The 21,161-nt window shown below is 34.5% G+C and overlaps 1 protein-coding gene across 5 annotated transcripts in view; it reads left to right on the top strand.

Annotated features, from left to right (window-relative positions):
- The window catches only part of EDM2 (ENHANCED DOWNY MILDEW 2), a 40,877-nt gene extending 22,612 nt beyond the window's left edge, over positions 1–18,265 (top strand). For all 5 annotated transcript variants that reach the window (XM_039042881.2, XM_090317822.1, XM_039042882.2 and 2 more), the window contains exons 13-19: positions 3,835–3,927; positions 7,714–7,755; positions 14,140–14,250; positions 14,618–14,689; positions 16,315–16,433; positions 16,540–16,603; positions 16,675–18,265. In XM_039042881.2, coding sequence (XP_038898809.2) covers positions 3,835–3,927; positions 7,714–7,755; positions 14,140–14,250; positions 14,618–14,689; positions 16,315–16,433; positions 16,540–16,603; positions 16,675–18,066 — 1,893 coding nt within the window. In that variant the 3' untranslated portion in view covers positions 18,067–18,265. The remainder of the gene's footprint in view (positions 1–3,834; positions 3,928–7,713; positions 7,756–14,139; positions 14,251–14,617; positions 14,690–16,314; positions 16,434–16,539; positions 16,604–16,674) is intronic.
- The last annotated feature ends 2,896 nt before the right edge of the window (positions 18,266–21,161 follow it).

Genomic DNA, 21,161 nt, shown 5'->3' with positions numbered 1-21,161 from the left:
GTTTTGGGGAACAAAAGGGTGTTTAGAGGTCTTGAGAAGGACCCAATGAGGTTTCATGTGTTGCTTTGGGCTTCGGTTTTGAAGTTTTTTTTATAATGATTCTTTAGGCAACATTATGCTTAGATGGAAACCTTTTCTTTAGGGGTGGCTTTTGGGGCCTTGTGCTTTTGTATGCCCTTGAATTCTTTCATTTTTTTATCAATGAAAGTAATGTAATAGGATAGGGATAATTTGGTAAAATCAACTCAATCTTGGTTAATCCTTGATTAATTACATTTTAATTACCAATTTAGTTTTAATCTCTTTTAGTTATCTTTTCGAGACTCTTGTAATTCTCTGTAAATAGATAGAGCCTCCTTGTATTAGGGCAAATTCTCATTAATAAAAAGACTCTTGATTAGATTCTTGGAGATTTTCTCTCCAAGAATCAAGATTGTTGATCTTTTATTAGAATGAATAATGTGTTCCATACAAGAGGGGAAAGTTCGTATTTATAGAGTTTTATTACTAGTGGGGGTAAAAAGGGAATTAACCTAGAATGTTACCTAATTACCCAATTAACCCTTATTCTTCTTACATCATTGACCCCTTCAAACAGAAAACTTGCCCTCGAGTTTTGAAAAGAAAAAAAATTATGAAGCAAATGAAGAATGAAATAAACTTGTTCAACGGAGTATGACCAAATCAACCTCCTACATTTTGACAAAAACTATAATGATCAAAGGTATAAATTTGAGACAAAAAATCCAACATTGCCACCAAAAGATGAACTTCTCCATCGGGCATAAACCTAAAAAAGATGTTTCCTTCAAGCTCATTCAAAACCGTATTCAAAGGACCAATCACTAAAAAACCACCTTCCAAGTAAAATCGTTCAAGAATCACGTCTTCTTTATCATTCGCTTCAAGTTCTTTGACAGTTTGATGATCCATTTTCACTGGTTGTTCTTGTTCGATTTTTGCTCAGCGTATGATACTTCTTTTCCATCTTCGTTGGATTTTTCTTTTTCACTTGAAACTATTTCCAAATCAACATCTTCAAGTTCTTGTTTTTCTTCAATTTTATCTTGAAGATTTTCTATTTGAAAACTTTCCAACTGTGATTCTTTTGTTTTTTCTTCTGTATATGAAATCAATCCGTTCTTGAACTCTTGCAAATGAATTCATAGTTGATCAATATGTTGAGTCATTTCCTCAATGAACGTTGGATTTCTTTTGTTGTTTTCTTTATCTCCTCCAATGCTATGAGATCTAAGTAGTCATTTTGTTGGATTCTTGAATATGTTTTAATCTCATGATGGGTATAGGACTCATCTATTGATTCTCTTGAATCAACCTTTCTTGATCGTGTTTCATAACCAAAAGAGTAATTTTGAGTCTTCGACGTTTTTCTTGGGCTGTAAAAATCCATTCTTGATGATTCTTGATGATTCTTTAATTCATCTAACTCCCAATCTTTATGTTGATATCTTGAAAAATGGGTTTGATTGGATTGTTGGGCCTTTTTTTTTTGATATTTTGCCTTCTTATTTCATCCCAAATTGCCCTTGAAACATCATCAAAATCGCTAGAATCAAATTTCCAATATGGATAATGATAGGTTCTTTGAGAAATCGAGCATGAGTAAAATTAGTATGTTGAAATTCTTCTTCGAGATCACTTGAGTCAGAATTCCAGCACTGTTTTTTGAAGTAAATTTAATTTTCTAGTCTATACCAATTGCTGATTTTTTTCTCGGACGTCCTCTTTGATCGATAATAGTCCATTCTTGCAAAATCTTGATAACTGTTTTTTGGAGTAAATTTAATTTTCTTGTCTATACCAATTGCTGATTTTTTTCTCGGACGTCCTCTTGGATCGATAATAGTCCATTGCAAAATCTTGATAAATATTTGGTTTCTTCTTTCTTTCTTGGAATTTCAAGGGTTCCCTCTAATTAGATGATTGCCGCCGGTGGAATTTCAACATTGACTGCCACTGGTGGAAGTCTGGGAAACTCTTGGCGATGCCGATCGCAAGAGGGAGCTTCGTGAGTTGTGCTCATTGCCAAACAACACACTTAACAAGGGGGAACCCTTTAAATTCAAGAAAATTGAGAAACAGCTTGAAGAGTCATCCAAGAATGGAATTTTATAGATCTAATGCATTTTGGGACAGAAATTACTACTCGTGCTATGAAGAACGGCCAAGAAGGTTCAAAACATGTTTGAGAAAATTCAAGAATTGGTTCTACAGCAATTTTGGTGACTAAACTTATTTAAGAACACCCAATTTGTACATCAATCCCGAAGTATTGGAGGAAATGAAGGAAGTGAAGAAAATCCAACATTTGTTGGGAGAGATGACTCAAAATGTGGTGTAACTTTCTGAACATTTACAAGAACTTAGAAAAGAATTAATGCAAGAAAATCAAGAATCCATCCAATAGGGCTGTGAAATCGGGCAAGAGACGAATGGAAAAGAAATCCATTGTAAAGATGAAGACCAACCGTACAAAAAGAAAATTGAAGAAATTGTCGACAACAAGGTTAAAAAAATGATTAACTCTGAGATTGTACAACTTGAACCGGATGAGAATGAACAATCGGTTAATGAAAATGATGGTAGGGACGTTGAAAGCAGAGACACGACAGTAGTAGAAGAAAACAATACCCATGGGCATCCTATGTTGAAAAGGTTTGAAAACCTAATTGCAGCCGACCACGGAACAACGTGGAAGATGATATGTTTGAAATTGGGGTTTCTGAACTAAATCAAAACCCTTGAGAATGTGGCCTAATAAAAGGAGGCTCTCTCTATTTATAGAGAATTATAAGTGTCCCAAAAGGATAACTAAAAGAGATTAAAACTAAATTGGTAATTAAAATGTAATTAATCAAGGATTAACCAAAATTAACTTGATTTTACCAAATTATCCCTATTCTACTACATCAAAAAGTTGATTTTCTTATAAAAAATCATTGGGATTCTGTCACTTGCTCGATAGAGAAACAATTGTCATAGTGGCTCTTTTATCCTCAATTGGGGAGTTTGATATTAGTATGAGGGAGAAGGAATGTTTCTCTTTGGAGCCTGAATCCTTCTAAAAGTATTCGTGGTTCCCTCTTCCAAAGTTCTGTAAAGGTGAAAATTTTCTAAAAGACAAAAGTATTTGAAAAGTCAAAGACACAGACCTAGTTTTAAAAAGTGCCGAGTGCTTTAGGCATGCGGTGTGCCTTTTGTGAAGCCCTAAGGCCCAAAGCCCTGGGCCCTGGGTTTTTTTTTTCATTATTTTAAAAAAACAATTATTAGGGTTTTTTTCTGATATATTAATTATGAATAATAAAATTTATTGAGCCTAAATGGAAATTTTTTTTTTCCTAGGGTTTTGTTTTTATTTTTTTATATTCACAGGTCAACTATGCTCTCCCTTATGTAGTACTTTTATATATACATAGTGCACCTTACAAAAAAAGCCTGCATTTTTCTTTGTGTCTTGCACTTAAGCTCCCAAATACTATTGCGCTTTATTTCACCTTGAGCATTAAAAATCATTGGACACGGGTTGCAGAGAGATCATTGAGGATTCCTTTTCCATCTATCCCCTAGGTCATAATTTATTTGGCTGGAGTTCCTTTCTTTAATTGGGTTCATTTTTTATGGGCTTTGATTTTTTTTTTTTGTCTTCCCTTATATAACTATTTTTTTTTCTCAATGTAAGTTTTGTTGTTCATTTTTTTAGAAAAGAGATAAACATAATGTTGTTTATTTGGATTAAATATGTTAGCTTCGTTAAATTCTTTGTTTTCTGCGAACAATTATTTTTAATTGACTTTGTGAATTCCTTTGCTGTAGAACAAACTCAAGGTATATCTTGCACCATTTCTTTATGGCATGCGCTACTCCTCCTTTGGTCGTCATTTTACAAAAGTTGAGAAACTTGTGGAGGTAAACTTATTTTTACAGCAATGTTTTTCTTTGGTTTAACAGTACTTTGGTAGTCTTATCTTTTAATCGTGGAAGGATGGTCATGATATATTGTGTACTTCAAGGAAGATGTTCGGTAACAATAAGATAGTCTTGGCCACGAACTATCAAAAATCTGTTGTTGAAGCATGATGTGTACTACTGCACACCAGAACTCCTGACGATGATCAACATATGATAATAGCACACGAATCAGAATTTATGCAGTACAACCTTAATTAGACTTGGATATTCAAGACGTCTATGAAAAGCAAAAACTGCCTCTCTCTCTTATATACGGTTCATTATATAAGCATAGAACTGACTCATAGGTAAATGTAACACAAAATAACATTCTTTCTAAGTACCAGAAAGGTCCTAAGCACATAAAGCCACGAGCCTGACTTTCTACCTGCCCTCGGATAGCTTTCCTGAGACATGGAAAATTTGGAAAATGTCAGATTCGTCAGGAAGTTACAAGCATTGGGCAACCTTCTCTGCACGTCCCTACACTTTGAATGACCATAAACTTCTTACCTCTCATAGCCACTTTTTTATGCATGTAACCCAAGTTCAAGATCCATCCCTCGCCTATGTCCCCCACTCCCTCCCTGCTGCGCCCCCTCTTTCTACAATTTCAATGATAGTATGAGATTTACAAAAGGGAGAAATTCCATCCAAATGAAGTTACTAAAAATTTCTTTAATTGCTTGAGTCAAAGCTTCCTCATGGTGTTCTCATTCCAAACTCTTTGCAGACTATTCTATTCATGACATTAGTTTAAATTGGAATGCTTTTATTTCTTCTTTTTCTACTAGTTAATTTGTAATATTTTGCTAAGTTCTTGCAATGTTCTTGAATTTCATATTTTGATTGGTCTTTTGTTTTGTCTCTTATCATATGATGATAGCACACAAATTAGAATTCAATGAAAATGATTTATTGTCTCCACTCCTTGTAATTTGAGTTTTGCTCATTTCATTATATCAATGAAAAATTCTGTTTCCATTTAAGAACAATGAAAAGGATTTTTCATTAAAAAAAATCACCAAAGAGATATGCATATATACACTGATATAAAAGGAAGAAAGAGGATGTTGTCGATTAAAGCTTCAAAGGATTTTTCCTTATCTTGATAAATCCTTGAATTTCTCTGTTCAGATGGTCCAGAAAAGGCCCGGCTGATGTTAGCCAAAGAAGCTGTTTGGCTTCCTTGAAAGAGTGATCTCTAAAAACCGTATGAAACAAAACCGTATGAAACCAAACCTTTAGGCCGAAGTGCCACTGACCAACCAAACACCGTTTGAAAATGTCCCCAGATTTTGCAAGAAAAAGGGCAGTGTATGAACAAGTGGTCCTGAGTCTCATAGGTTGTGTGGCAAATGCAGCAGCAGATTGGGGATAAAAGTTTACCATGGGTCCTTCCGTTGGATCCTGTTCAGTGTATTTAAGCGTTTGAGACTAAGTTCCCATAGAAAGAATTTATCTTTTTTTAGGTAGTGTCCTTCCCAAATTGTTTTGTATAAGTCAGATGGTTGTCCCTGTACGGTGTTTGTGAAAGCAGGGGTGAGGGATCTTGTGGAGAAAGCTCCCAATTCTGCTAAATTCCATATCCATTTGTGATTCTTTGAAATTTAGCCGAACAAGAGATAAAATAATTGATTTGTAATTAAGGCTGCCCATTGTGTACAATTTCTTCGTCTTTAGGGTTTCTTCTAAAATCCGTTACCCATGAAGCTGTTTGGATATTCCATTTATCAGTCTCTGTTAATTCTTTTGACGAAGAGAGATAGTCTCAGTTATTATTTTCTGTCAGATTTCGCCTTTCACCTGATTCTTGGATTTGGGCTGTTGATCCTTCTTTATCGTTCTCTGTTAAATCTCTTATGGATGATTTGGTGGATATTGTTGAGCGTCTTGTTAAAGATTTATATTATGTTATTTGGTTGGATCATTTCCCAAAGAAAATTAAAATTTTCTTATGGGAGCTTAGTTTGGGTGCCATTAATACTGCTGATTGTCTTCAACATCGTATGCCCTATATGTCTATCTCTCCATCTTGGTGCCTCATGTGTCAAGGGCATTCTGAATCTGCGGCTCATATTTGTTTGCATTTCCTTTTGCTACTCGCTTTTGGCATATTGTTTTGGACGCTTTTGATTGGTCAATATTCTGTTCAAATAATATGTTTGATATTCTTGCTTCCCTCATGGTGGGGCATCCTTTTCATGGTTCTAGGCCATTTTGCGAGCTTACTTTTGGACTTTATCAGAAGAACATAAAGAACATTTTTTAGGGACTCTACTCCTGATTTTGTTAATTTTATGGATCTGGTTCTCTCTACAACTTTGTATTGGTGCAAAAATAGGCACCCTTTTAAGCATTTTAGTTTTTCTTATTTAGTTTCCAATTGAAAATCTCTTTTGTTATCACCTATAGGTGCTATTGGGTCTTCCCCTTATTCCATTTATTCAATGAAACGTTTCTTCTAAAAAAAAAAAAAAGTCTGTAAAAGGTTTCTGCAAGAGGAGCTTGATCCAACCGAGAATCTCTTCAGCACAAAGTATTAACTCCCTTCCCAATCTTGACAGAAATATGGGAAAAAGGAAGATGACAATAGGCAGTAGCTTATAATCCATTTCAAAGGGCTGTATGAGGAAGACTTGACACTGAGATTGGGCTTTTGGTTGAAATGTGAGGAGCCATACTTGGTCGTGATCACCTTCCTCCCAACAGAGGTCTTTCCTTGTAATATCTTGCCAAAACGAGCTTAGATCAGTGTTATTGACATGCACTCCGATTCTTATAATATCTTCAAATCTACTTGGTCAAAAGGGCCTTATTCTGTACCTTATATCTGTGATCCCCAAAACCCCTTGCAAAATCAGTTTCTTCACATTATCCAACTTGATGGGTGGGAGGAGGCTTTTATGAATATTTATAAAGTGAATACTTCTTTGATGTTCTGGCTTATTAAAGGTGTATGGAATTTTCAGATCCCAAAGAACGTGAAAGTGTTTTTATGGTTGTTAGCTTATAAGAGCCTTAATAATCAGGATAGGCCTCAGAAACTTGTAGAGGTTGGGCCCTGTCCCCCATGGTGTGCAGTTTGCGTATGGGAGGAGAATATTGATCACCTTTTTCTTCATTGTTCCTTTGCTTCCAAGGGATGAAGCTTTCTTCTTAGTACGTTTGAGATTTCCGTTTGTCTTTTTAATTCTAATCATATTTATGAAGTGGTTCATGATTGGAACTTGCAATGTAAAGTTAAAATCCTTTTGGGGTATGCTGCCGGGGCATTTCTTTGGTTGGCTTTGCTTCAAAGGAACGTAAAACCTTTTGAAGATAAGTCTTCTGATTTTACTTCATTTGGTGGAAATTTACAGCTCATTTCCTTGTGGTAGGCTCATGGTGATAGCTAATTCTTTTGTAATTATCCAATTTCTTTGCTTCACAACAATCGGTTAAATCTTTTGCAATTAGTTTTTTTAGGATGGGGTTCTCTCTTCATGCTGCCCCTTAGCTGTTTCTCCTTCGCTTTTGTCTAATGATATATGTTTCTTATAAAAAATCAATGTGTGATAGCAGAAGGAAATTGTTAATTAGCATTCAGTCTTTTTTTTCTGTTCAGACCTATATAAGTTTTTTCTCCTTTATTTTTCCTTGTTTTCTTTTCTTTTTCTTTTTAATTTTTTTTCCCGCTCATTATTTTTGCCATTTCATAGACTTCTAGCCCTAGTAAACACTAAAATATCTTCTGCAATGCAGATTGTTGATAGGCTTCATTGGTACATAGAGAAAGGCGATACAGTAAGTCTATTATGTTATTTTGTCTGATATTTATCATGTATGAGCAGAATTTGTTATTTATTTTTCTTAGTACAACATTTTCTTTCAATGCAATTCATACTTCAATATTCTTTCGATTCATAGTGCACTCTATAATCTAACAAAACGTGAGAGGTTGAATAGAATATATATATATATATATATATATATATATAGATTCTGTTTAAGATTAGAAACTTGTGTATATTAACAAAAGATATGAAAACAGCTTAAGGGCGGGCTGGTGGGAGAGGGATCACAACAAAAGAAAGAAAACAAAACAAAACTAAAGAGCTTTTTGGTTCATTATCATGGAAAGACTGATTGCAAATAATTTTTGTGATTAAAACACCACTGAGAAGAGGGGTGTCAAACTTAGGAGACTTATATTTAAAGGTACGAAGATTCTCCTCTTCACAATAAAAAAAAAAAAAAAAAGGTAGGAAGGTTCTTTTCCAACCAATTATCCCAGATGAGTTCTCTAGTCGCACAAATCTCCAAAAAATTTTAGCTCGTTTTAGAAAGCTTCCATCCATCAATGTCTTCAACCAACCAATTATCTATTTTCTTGGGCAAGCTGCAAGAGATACTGAAAGTATCCTACGTAAACGACCAACCAGGAGCAGCGAAAGGGCAGTGGATAAAAATGTGACTGATGGATTCATCACTCTCAAAACAAAGGCTGCAAGTCGAAGGAGAAAGGGCCCAATGTCTACATTTTCTTTGGAGGAGGTCCTGAGTGTTTAAACACTTCCTTCGGAATTCTAAACTTCCATGTGAATGTGATGAGGGAGGATATCAAATTAGGGACCAACGATGAGTGGAATTTTATAATTCTTATTCCATTCACCAGAATCCTAGTTATTAGTAGTAACTTTTCAATTGTATTTGTTTGTTTCCTATAAAAAAAGAAATAGTAACTTTCCAATTATTAGTGAATATTTTTGTCTCTCTTTGGAATTCAAAATAAGAAGTTTTCAGATTCCAGATTTTTCTTTGGGCTTTACTGACAAAGTTATTTTGTAATTATCTTTTTGGCCTTATTTAATTATTTGCATCCTTTTTTTTTTTTGGTAAAAATCCTAAATAAAGTCGTTGGCCCATGGAAATCTTGAACTGCAACTTCAAAGATTGAAGGAGCCCATAAAAAATTAAAGATCTGCCGAGCTTGACCCTCATCAAAATTTTTCTTTGGTTGTTGAGAACTGTATACGCTCCTGCCATCAAGACTTTGCTCAACCATTTTAGCCAAAGTTGTAGTATCAAAGCAACCCATAAACCCATTTAAAAAAGAAGTTGTTGCATAACCCAAAATTTGTGAAGAAATGGGTTGAAATTATCCCATAAAAAGGGAGGCAACAAATTGAAATTGGGGAGGACCGAACCCAGGTTAGATCGCATGAAACACGTGCCAGGAATTGAGTACACATGTTGGGTTGGATTGCATGGGTTGAGTCGAATGGATAGTGTGTTACGACGTATTCTTCCTTGCTGTCTTCGAAGCAATCATATGCAACCAAAAATTCGAACTTCTTCAAATCGCTCATGGCTGTCGCCTTATTCACCAAAATCACCTCCATCTATTATGACATCCTTTTCTTTCATGAACATGACATCGTAAGCCCTTGCCCTAGATTTTTCTTCAGACATTTTTTTCCTTGCTCAGTTGGTCTACATGTGGGTTCCAAACGTCTTTGTCTATCTTATGTGTTTCTTGCAAGGTTCGACAACCTTGGTTGAATTCTTGATCTTCTTTTAACCCAGTAAGCTTTAGATTGTGATTTTCTTGAATTATATCTTTTTTGATGTCTTACCATTGTTCTGAAAGTCGATCCATGTTTTGAGTCATCTTTCCTTACAAATGTTGGATTGTTTTTACTCCCTTTTTCATTTCCTCTAATACTTCAGGACCAATGTTCAAATTTGGTGATCTTGAATAAGTTTCAAACAAAGTAGGACTGATTCTTGGGTTTTCTTGAATATGTTTCAACCTTTCTTGGTCATTCTCCATAACCAAAATAATGATTTATGCTCTTAAATGTATTATTTTTTCAATATAATTCTATTCTTGGACGAGTCTTCAAATTTTTTCTTGCTCTTCTTGAATTTATAGGGTTTCCCCTAATTAGGTGTGCGTTGTTCAACAACGAACACAATTCACGAAACTACTTTGATACCAAATTGATGTAGCTTAAAAGATAAAAGGAGAACTTTCTCCATAAATCAAATAAAAGTCTTATTATCAATTAAAAGTTATCAATACAAGAAGACAGTTACTCTATCTATTGAGAATTGAAAAGTATACTAATCCTAATCCTAATTAATAAAAGAAACTAATCCTAATATTAATAACCAAAGAAACTAATTCTAATCAATCATGAATTTGACCAATATACCCTAAGTTATTCTAATTCTACTACGTCGAGTCCCCTCTGCAATGACCTTCTTACCCCTCTGGTATTGTAATATAATTGGTGGTGGCCTAACACAATCCTGGAAAAAAAGGGCAGAAATTTTGTATTTTGAAGCCAATAATTTTCAAAGTGGAATGGCATTGAGCCCATCTTATATTTCCAAAAGTTATGATCAAAGTGTAATGATCCCGATGAAACTCTGCCAAGTGCTCGAGGCAAGCAAAGGACCACCAAATTTGCTAAGGCAATCCTGTGTGATTAGGAAATGGGAGCTAAGCTTTTAACCTCCTTTTTTCAAGGTACCTAAGCTTTTTGACTCCATCCTCAACATCCTCGTTTTTTTTGTTTACTCACGACATTAGGAAAGGAGCAACCCTCTTTTAACGTACTGGTTACTTGTATTCTATATTACTTGTTCTGAACTCTTCCCCTTCTTTCTTCTGGTTTTTTTCTTTCAATGTCCCTTTGAAGGGGTGGGAAACTTTAGGCATTTTTATCACCAGCTTCCATCCTTGTCGACCGCAGAGGGTATAATAATGTTTTGCTTCTTTCCCAACTTCATCAACCCTGCATACTTCTTTTGTTTTGTTTGTTATCTTTTGTACCTAGAAAGATGCATCTCCTAGTTCTCCATGTTTGATAGAACTTGTATGACAAAGGACTAAGGGCCAGGTCCAAGAGAGTGTCCAAGACCCAAAAAAGGTTCCTTCTTTGAAAGGGTGGATTAAGTTGCAGCCACTCCTCTATCCTCAAGCTTGAAGATAGTCGTTTCTTTCCTGCTATCAAAATTGAACACAAACTTTATCTTCAACTGCACATTTGACTACTTTAAGAGAAACCACCATGGCTAAGGGAATGCTAGAAACCATTATTCTTTTCTCTTATTAATCTTAGGAGGAAAGGGGTTCTTAAATAGAAGAAATACCCAATTACAAATAAGGAAAGAATGAAATATAGAAAATATAATGCAATAAGTACAATATAAAATTTCACAATAAAGGAAATAATCAACACTCCTCCTCAAGCTTGTTTGAAGATATCATTCATAGCCAGCTTGTCAATCAACTTTTTAAATTGCTACTTTGGAAGACCTTTGGTTAACACATCTGCAATTTGCTCTGTTGTGGGGAGAAAGGGAATGCATATTATTCCTGCATCAATCTTTTCCTTTATGAAGTGTTTATCAACTTCAATATGTTTGATCCTATCATGAAGAATTGGACTGTGGGTAATGGAAATTGTTGACTTGTTATCACAATAGATGCGTATGGGCATTGTCTGAGAGAAATTCAATTATTCCAATAGTCTTCTTATCCATATGCCCTCACAAATACCATGGGCTAATGCCCTAAATTCTGCTTCAGCACTACTTCCAACCACACTTTATTTTTTACTTCGCCAAGTAGCTAGATTTCCTCCAACAAAAGAACAATACCCCGACATCTTCTATCAGTCGTGCTTCTTGCCCAATTAGCATCAGTGTAAACCTCAATGTTTAGGTGGTCATGCTTTGTGAATAATATACCTTTTCCTGGAATACCTTTCAAATATCTCAAAATTCTATAAACTGCTTTTAAGTGAACTGACCCGGGTGCATGCATGAATTGACTTACTACACTAACTGCAAAAGCAATGTTAGGACGTGTGTGAGAGAGGTATATGAGTCTCCTTACAAGCCTCTGGTACTTTTCCTTTTTTTTTTACTTCTTTTTCAGTTGCAGCAACCAATTTTAAATTTTGCTCAATAGGAGTTTCTGCTATCTTGCAACCAAGTAAACCTATCTCATTCAGTAGGTCAAGAATATACTTCCTCTGGTTGATAAGAATGCCATTTTTAGATCTGGCAAACTCCATTCCTAGGAAATACTCTAAGGTTCTCAGGTCCTTGATTTGAAAATCATTAGCAAGGTTTTTCTTCAAGATATTCAGTCCAGTCTCATCATTACCTGTAAGAATGATATCATCAACTTACACTATCAAAACGACCAACTTACCACTTCCAGTATATTTATAGAACATAGTATGATCAACTTGACTTTGATTGAATCCATAGCTTGTGACTGTCTTTCCAAACCGTTCAAACCATGCTCTGGGAGATTGTTTAAGCGCATATAATGATTTCTTTAACTTGCACACTTTGTTAATCTCGAGATGAATTAAGGCAAGAGAGAGCTTGAGGACAAGTACCTGATTGTGCCAAGGAAACATTAGGATTACCAGATGAAGAATTGGTCTGTAGCAACTTCAGAATTTGATCAATTTGCTCTTTGTTAAACGAGCTGGAGTCAACAACATTAGCATTAGAGGCATGTTGCTTAGAACTTTTCCAATTTGCAGGTTTTCCATGAAGTTTCCATGAAGTTTCCAACAAGTTTAACGTGTATGTCGAGGTTTATTGCAATGGTCGCAAACTCGAATGATGGGTACCTTAGTGTCCGACATCGTTGAAAAAAAAGGAAACCCAGAATACAAAATCAGTAGATCTAAAAAGAAAAAAAAAAACACAATGGCTTAAACGAACCAGCAACTAGTAAAATTATAGTTGACGGACTGCAGAAACCGATCGGCAGAAGACTGGATTTTTTCTAGGGTTTCAAAATGAAAAAAATAGGGTTTTTTTGTGTTTTTAGGGTTTCAAAAAATTTGTTGCTTTGATACCATGCTAGAAACCATTATTCTTTTCTCTTATTAATCTTAGGAGGAAAGTGTTTCTTAAATAGAAAGAAAAACCCAATTACAAATAAGGAAAAAATAAAATAATTACAAATAAGGAAAGAATAAAATATAGCAAATATAATACAATAAGTACAATATAAAATTTCATAATAAAGGAAATAATCAACATGTTTGTTATCTTTTGTACCCAGAAAGATGCATCTCCTCGTTCTCCATGTTTGATAGAACTTGTATGACAAAGGACTAAGGGCCAGGTCCAAGAGAGTGTCCAAGACCCAAAAAAGGTTCCTTCTTTGAAAAGGTGGATTAAGTTGCAGCCACTCTATCCTCAATCTTGAAGACAGTTGTTTCTTTCCTGCTATCAAAATCGAACACAAACTTTATCTTCAACTGCACATTTGACTACTTTAAGAGAAACCACCATGGCTAAGGGAATGCTTAACACCCATGGTTAACGAGAATGGAAGGGAGAGTATGGAAAAGTTACAGGGAAATGTTGGGGAAGAGAATGGGTGGCGTGGGAGAGAGAGAGTGCCATGTGGAAATGTTTCTAAGACTTAATTGGACCGGATGCTTATGTCAAAAAAATAAAAAAAAAACCAAGGAGATAGCTTTTCCAAGCTAGTTTTGATATTTGACACTTGGTGGTGTCATTGAATAGTCTCACAGAATGGTCAGAGATTTCTTTTGGTGTTCTAGTGATGTTTGTTGTAGCTCTTGATTTCAAACCCCACCCAAGGTCATGTCAATTTTATAACTGCTTCATGTTACAGTGATGCTTGTGATATCAAGGAGATAACTTCTCCAAGCTAGTTTTGATGTATGGCACCTGAATATCATGATATTCTGGTGATACCAAGAAGATAACTTCTCCAAGCTAGTTTTGATGTATGACACTTGAAACTGGTGGTATCGTTGGATAGTCTCACAGATTGGTCAGAGATTTCTTTTGGGGTTCTAGTGATGATTTCGAACCGTACCCAAGGTCATGTCAATTTGATAAGCGCATCATGTTACAGCGATGCTTCTGTTACCAAGGAGATAACTTCTCCAAACTAGTTTTGATGTTTGACACTTAAAATACTGGTGGTGTCGTTGGATAGTCTAATAGAATGGTCAGAGATTTCTTTTGGGGTAATGATGTATGTTGTAGCTCTTGATTTTGAACCCTACCCAAGGTCATGCCTATTTTATAATCGCATCATGTTACAGTGTCCTTTTTATTTTTACATCATAATTGAGTCTTGCTGCATACTAAAGTTTCTCCTATAAACAGATAGTGGATTTCTGCTGCGGTGCAAATGATTTTAGTGTTTTAATGAAGAAAAAACTTGATGAGATTGGTAAACGATGCTCGTACAGGAACTTTGACTTTATTCCGCCGAAGGTACACCAACCCAAACTTACATTTTAAGCATATAGAAGTCAGATCTATTAGCAACTTCGTTAAGCTGTATGTATATATAACATAACATAGCGATTATGTGTTGTGACCAATTGTTATACCATTGCTGATTTGGATGTGCTATTTTATTTGATCAAGTCAATTACTAATTCTCATGATTTTTACTTATTTGTTTATTATATTTTCTAGACGTCAGCACTCTTTTCCTCAAGGAGATTGCTTCTTATCTGTTATCAGAATTTTTTCGTGTTTCTTTCATGCTGATTGCCTGTTACTTGTTTTCTACATCTTTTAATATTTGTTTGTTTATCTTGATTTCCGGATGTTGGTTTCATGCCTTTTTTTGCAGAATGATTTCAATTTTGAAAAACGGGATTGGATGACTGTGCAACCCAAGGAATTGCCTAAAGGATCCCAATTGGTGAGTGAGCAATAGTCTCTATTGAAAAGATGAAACATTCTCTCCTACTCCCCTCCCCCAAACCCACCCCCCCAACTCCCCCAAAAGAAAAAAAAAAGTGTGAACAATTGCTTTCTTGGTTGCTTTATCAAGATATATTTTTTAAGAAGCATTTTAGAAAATATTAGTAGTTTAATATTTCACTAGATCTATGTATTACTTTTATAAATAAAATAGAATCGTAGGTTAACACTTAAATTTAGGTTAAAATACCATCTTCGTCCTGTACTTCAAGACTCATTCTTTGAAAATATCCAAATTTCCATAAGATAAATCTTAAATTTAGACCATACTCTTCATTTATTGTTAACATTTAAAAAAAATAAAAAAATAAAAAAAATATTAATCTTCCCTCTAATCTTAAATTTAGTCCCCATTCCTAGTTTATTATAAACTTTCCCAAATTATATATATATATATATATATATATATATATTATTAATCTTCCCTTTATAAATTTTGGAAATATTTTATTCACAACGTGTCTTTTCTTAAATGAAAATTACATCATTAATTTTAAGATTTATTGAAAGTATAAAGACAATTTGAATGTTTCGAAGTATATAGACTGAAATAGAATTAGAATGAGAACCAAAATACATGCACCAAATTAGTAGTTTAACCTTTAATTTATTTTCATTAGTATGCACGTAAGATCTTAATTGATCTTTAAATTTAAACAGTCAAGTCTTGTAGAATTCAAGTGATGGTATAAGTTTGAGTCCCAAATATATATAGATACTTTTGACTTGTCAAGTATGCAGAAAGGGATGCATTTTCTTTACATGTAATTTTTAGTATATTATCACATTTATTTGATAAAAAAATAAAACTTATAGAGTAACAAATAATCACATGAACTTTTTCTTTTTCTTGTTTTCTTTCTTTCTTTTCTTTTTTGAAAAATTTATTATTGATTTAATGATAATTGATCAAAATCAATATACATGTGTTAGAACTATTTGTTGATTAAACATTTAAGACAATTGGTATCTTATCAAACGTTGAGACAGTAAAATCACAAATCAAAGTCAACTCTTCATTTCTTTCCCTAGGCCTGGTCAATTAATTTTTCTCCAAAATATGTGAGACGTGTTAATTAATGGATAATTATGACTATTTTAAGAATTTATCATAATGTTATTAGAAGATTTTTTATTCCATAACATTCTTATTTATTTCCAACTAAAAATATATAATAAGTTATTTTCTTAGTTTAAAATAATTTCTTTAGATGTTCTCTCTTTTCAAGTACAACTAATCAGTAATGTTGAAGGTCTCACATCAGAAAAATGAAGGTCCAAATATTTTATACGGCACATGAGTTACTCCTCTCATTGTCAGTTGTTTTTTAAATGAATCCCATGTTTTAGTTTATCTAATAAGTCATACATATATAAAATATTACATTTACAAGATAAGATTATTTGGCCTGGGGACATTTTGAAAATAAGTAAATTCTTTTTAATGTTCATATGTAAATTATTAAAGCAATGATTTATATACTATGGCATACGTTATTTGGATCTTTGTGGCTTATTATTAAACGTAGCTGATTACCTTCCTTACGTATCTTGTGGGAGTAGATCATGGGGCTAAATCCTCCATTTGGAGTTAAGGCTGCTTTGGCAAACAAGTTCATAGATAAAGCTCTTGAGTTTAATCCAAAGCTCCTTATTCTTATTGTTCCTCCTGAAACAGAGAGGTAATGGTCGTCAGTCACAGCTTTTTTCTTTCCAACTCGGATTTTTTTTGAAGGAAACGAAGCTCTTGAGGAAACTTTCATTGACTTGCATATTTTCCACTGGCAGGTTGGATAGAAAAAAGACTCCTTATGACCTGGTTTGGGAGGATAATGAGTTTTTGTCAGGAAAGGTATTGGCAAGATCCTGTGGCAATTTCCTGTTAATATTATTGAGATAGACTCTGATTCCCTTCCTTTTCAGTCATTTTATCTTCCCGGATCTGTCAATGCCAAAGACAAGCAGATGGATCAGTGGAATGTCCGGCCACCTGTGCTCTATTTGTGGAGTCGTCGTGACTGGACTGATAAACATACAGCCATAGCCCGAGAGCATGAACATCTCTGGCCAAGGAAACAAGAGGAATCAGAAAAAGGGAAGACTGCTGATACTTCAAGGGTGAAGCAACCTGAGGAGTCTGAAAAGGGAAAGAGTTCTGATTTGTCAAGGCTCAGGCAACAAGAGGATTCAGGAATGGGAAAAGGTTCCGATGTGCCGAGGCCTAAGCAATTGGAGTCAGAAAAAGGCCAAAGCTCCAAAACTTCGGCTGATGATATTCATCTCCATGAAACATTCCTGATGAAAGAATCTACAATACTAGCAGCAGATGAACCAGAAGATTCGAAGAGTGGATCGATTGTCTCTGAAGTTCATAAAAATGGGTCCACGAAAACATCGAAGAGGGATAGTGACAGAGAGAGTCATGACAGTCGAGACGTCCGTCCTAATCTGTCTCCTGAGGCTCCAAGGAAGAAGAGGCAGCGTTTTGAAGAAATACCTAGAAGAGGCGATGGCGAGACATCAGAAGAGAGCAGACGTGATGGTAAAAGGCCTTTAAATGAGATTAATCAGAGACCTCATGCTTCTCCAAATGTGAGTGATCATATATCCTATAAGTCTGTTGAGAGGCCTTCATATGCTGATGCGGGAGGGATTGAACGTCAGCAGTCTGGGTTGACCATGCCTGACCCGAATACCAACTTTGGAGCTCCTTACGATGCACAAACCAGCTTAACTGATGACATTGCCAGAAAGTACAACCTCAATGCTGAGGAGTCTTTTTCAATTGGGACCACTGGATGGTCAAACAATGCAAGTCCGATTTATGATATTGGTTCTAGACACATCGAGGAACAACGTAACGTGGATCAAATGGGAGGACATGTTGATGGCCTTAATTATAAACCATACGCCACTGGGGTTGGCACGTACATGAGGGACTCCGAAATACGGCCACATATTCGTCATTACGGGCACCCAGATACTGACAATTTAAGAAGCAATTACCAAACTGGACCTGATCCCAGGTATAGCAGGATTGGGGCATTCCCATCTACTTATGGGCATCTGAGTACATTTCCTGAACCATCTCACTGGATGAACACTTCAGCAACGCAACGATATGCACCTCGCCTCGATGAGTTGAACCACACTAGATTGGGAGGAATGGGTGCTGGCCATCAGATGAACGGCAGCAGCACTTTCGACCCTAGAGAACGCCTATCCTCTGGTTTCAGGGGTGCGCCACAGGGCTTTGCACCTGGTCCTCAATACCCGTATTCGAACCAGAATTCAGCGGGTTGGCTTAATGAGTAGTACAATAATCTAACTCTTGCTTGGCCTCATGGAACTGTTGCTTTTTGGCTAACCAAACCACATTACTTGATGGATAAACTGAAATGATCTTGTGTATGTAAGTAGTAAATTTAGCTTTTAAAAATAGCCTTACTGACGGCGATGATCTGTGTAAGTATGTAATATGTTCATTGTTTCAAGTAAAATGACTATCTCGAAATCTGCTCAATTTTCTACTTGTGTTAGCGAAAAATAACAGAGTTGAAATATCTTTTTGGTTCTATATTGAAGTTTAATTTTAGACTTTATATTTTGAAATATTCAATTTTAGTTTATATACTTAAAATAAATCTTTAATTAGTTTCTATTGTTTTTTTTAAAAAAATTCTTTTGTTATCTTTCAGCATTTTCACTGGAAATTATTATCGTTATTTAAACAATAACGATAAAAAAACAACTTTGATTAGATTGATTGAAAGTTAAAAAATTAAATTGAATATTTGAAGTACAGGGATTTCACTACATTTAAACAAACGTGAATATAAAGGACTAAAATGGTATTTTAACAAAATAAAATACTGTCCCTCATCTCCTTATCCTATTTTTATTTTAACTTTTGGTAGTTGTAATGATAATATGCTCCAATCTTGTTCCATTGCATTAAGTATCATAATATGTATATAGAAACAGAAATATAAATGGTAATATAAATTGTAAATCTATGCTTCGGCCAACATGTGGGGTCTGGTGATAAGAGAAAAAAAGTGTTTCAAAATGGTTATTCTTATTTGAACTTTTTTTTTTGATAAAATTGTTTAAAATACATCTTAAAAGTATTTCAAAATCTATTTTGAGTAATTGTCAAACACTCCATTTTTTTTCAAAATGACATGATCAAAATTAAACACTTGAAAAGTTAAACTAAACACACTCATACATAATAATTTGTGTGAGAGCGATCATTTGCCACATAATGTCTCTAAAGTTATTGTTCTCGACAAAAGTTTCTGAAGTTCATGGTCTCTCTACGTGAGTAAAATTTTTAGACATTCATTTTATCATGAATTATTTAAGGGCCCCTTGTAAGACTACCAAAAATAATTGTGGACATGTTTTCAAAAAAAAAAAAAAAAAAAACTATAGATATCGTAAATGGAAAAACACTATGATTTTAGAAGCAAAGATAAAAACCTTCATCTTGCTTTACCAATTGATGGAATAAATCCTCATAGGAAGATATATAGTAAATATAATTGTTCGTCTGTGATATTGGCGACATACAATCTCCCACCCTAGTTTATGTATGGAATGTAAATTTATGAAGTTAACAATGTTACTTTGGGCCAAAGCAAACAGGGTACAACATAGATGTATAAGCCCCTTTAATAGATGATTTGAAAATTCTTTGGAATGATGGTGTATTCGTGTTATCTTGGATATTGAGATGAAGTTTTCATGTTAAAAGCAGTGTTATTGTGGACAATTAATGATTTTTCTAACATATGGTAAAGGATATTGCGTGACACTATACGTGACGAAAACAAATCTCCTGTATATCTAAAAATTGGAAAGAAGATGACATATCTTGAACGAAATTTTTTACTACCTGATCATCCGTTTAGAAAACAAAAGGAAGCATTCAATAATAGAAAAGACGTTGGAATGACTCCACATCCGTTGTCTGAGAAAGTATTTTTGAAATGTTCATCATTAATGATTCTTCTAATGAATGTCATTCGTTGAAAGAAAAGAAATGATAAGTTTTTTATGTAGTTGTTGGAAAAAAATCCATATTTTTTAAACTTGAATATTGGAAGAAGCTTCATGTTCGATATTGTTTAGATGTTATGAACATTGAGAAGAATGTATGTATGAATTTGATGGGTATCTTGCTTGATATTCTTGGCAAGACGAAGGATGGATTGAAGACTCACCGTGACTTAGAACAACTAGGCATCCGTCCTAAGTTGGTGCCAAATGTTGTTGGGAGAAGGACATATATACCTTCAACTTGTTACACATTATCCAAAAATGAGAAGCGTGTCATTTGTCAATCATTGTAAAATGAAAGTTCTAGAAGGATATTCTTTTGACATAAAAAAATCTTGTATTGATCGACACTCTGAGAGTTATGGAGTTAAAGTCTCATGATTGTCACATGATTATGCAATAATTACTTTTAGTTGCACTTCCCGCTGCACTACCTAAGCATGTGAGAAATGCTATCACACGATTTTGTTCATTTTAATGCTATATGAGTAAGGTGGTAGATGTTACACAATTCCTCTTTGTGGTCCTGTGTATCTTCGATGGATGTATCCTTTTGAACGTTAGACGAAAGTTCTTAAGGGATATGTTTGAAATTGAAATCAACCTGAGGGCTGTAATGTTAAGGGGTATCTTGTTGAGGAAGCTATAGAATTTTGTATTTAATTTTTAAATGATGAAATGCTGGTTGGACTTGGAAAGGCTAGAGAAGATCAGAATGATGAAATTAGACGACCCTCATCAGTAGCCTCCCACATAAAGCCCGACAAAGAACAACTAAGACGGGCTCATTTGTATGTTTCAGAGAATACAAATGATGTTCAACCTTGCATAGAGTATGCTGACTTAAACTAGTACTTGTATTCTTATTATGTTCTCGATAACTTGGTATTTCTAACAATCGTGATGGATTACATATCATTTTAGAAAACATTTGAATTATTTGAGAAAAATGTATTCATTGAAGTCAAGAAGCCAAAAGTGAAGTCAAGAAGCCAAAAGTGGTTACAAGATGAATACAATCGGACTTTCATTTCTTAGATACAGGACCATGTATGCTTCTAACAACGATTAATTTTATTCTTTGTGTTAAGTTTTTTGCTAATTTTTCTTTTTCATGCTTATGACTTATATTTTTACACACATAGGTTGCTACAGAGCTTGAGATACTTGTTGGGAAAAACCTCCCACTTAGTAAAACTTGAAACACAAGAATTTACGTGGAAAACTCCCAACTTGGAAAAAAACCACGACCCACCAAAAAGAAATTCACTATGTGAAAAATTGTTAAAATCATACAGAATAATTATTTTCCATATCCCAATTACAATAGCACTCTCTCAAAGATT

This window comes from Benincasa hispida, chromosome 9 (assembly GCF_027475165.1).
Source record: "Benincasa hispida cultivar pf3 chromosome 9, pf3_genome.v1.1, whole genome shotgun sequence".
Classification (NCBI taxonomy): Eukaryota; Viridiplantae; Streptophyta; class Magnoliopsida; order Cucurbitales; family Cucurbitaceae; genus Benincasa; species Benincasa hispida.
Note: the sequence above shows the minus strand (reverse complement) of the source record. Positions and strands in the feature narration are given on the sequence as shown.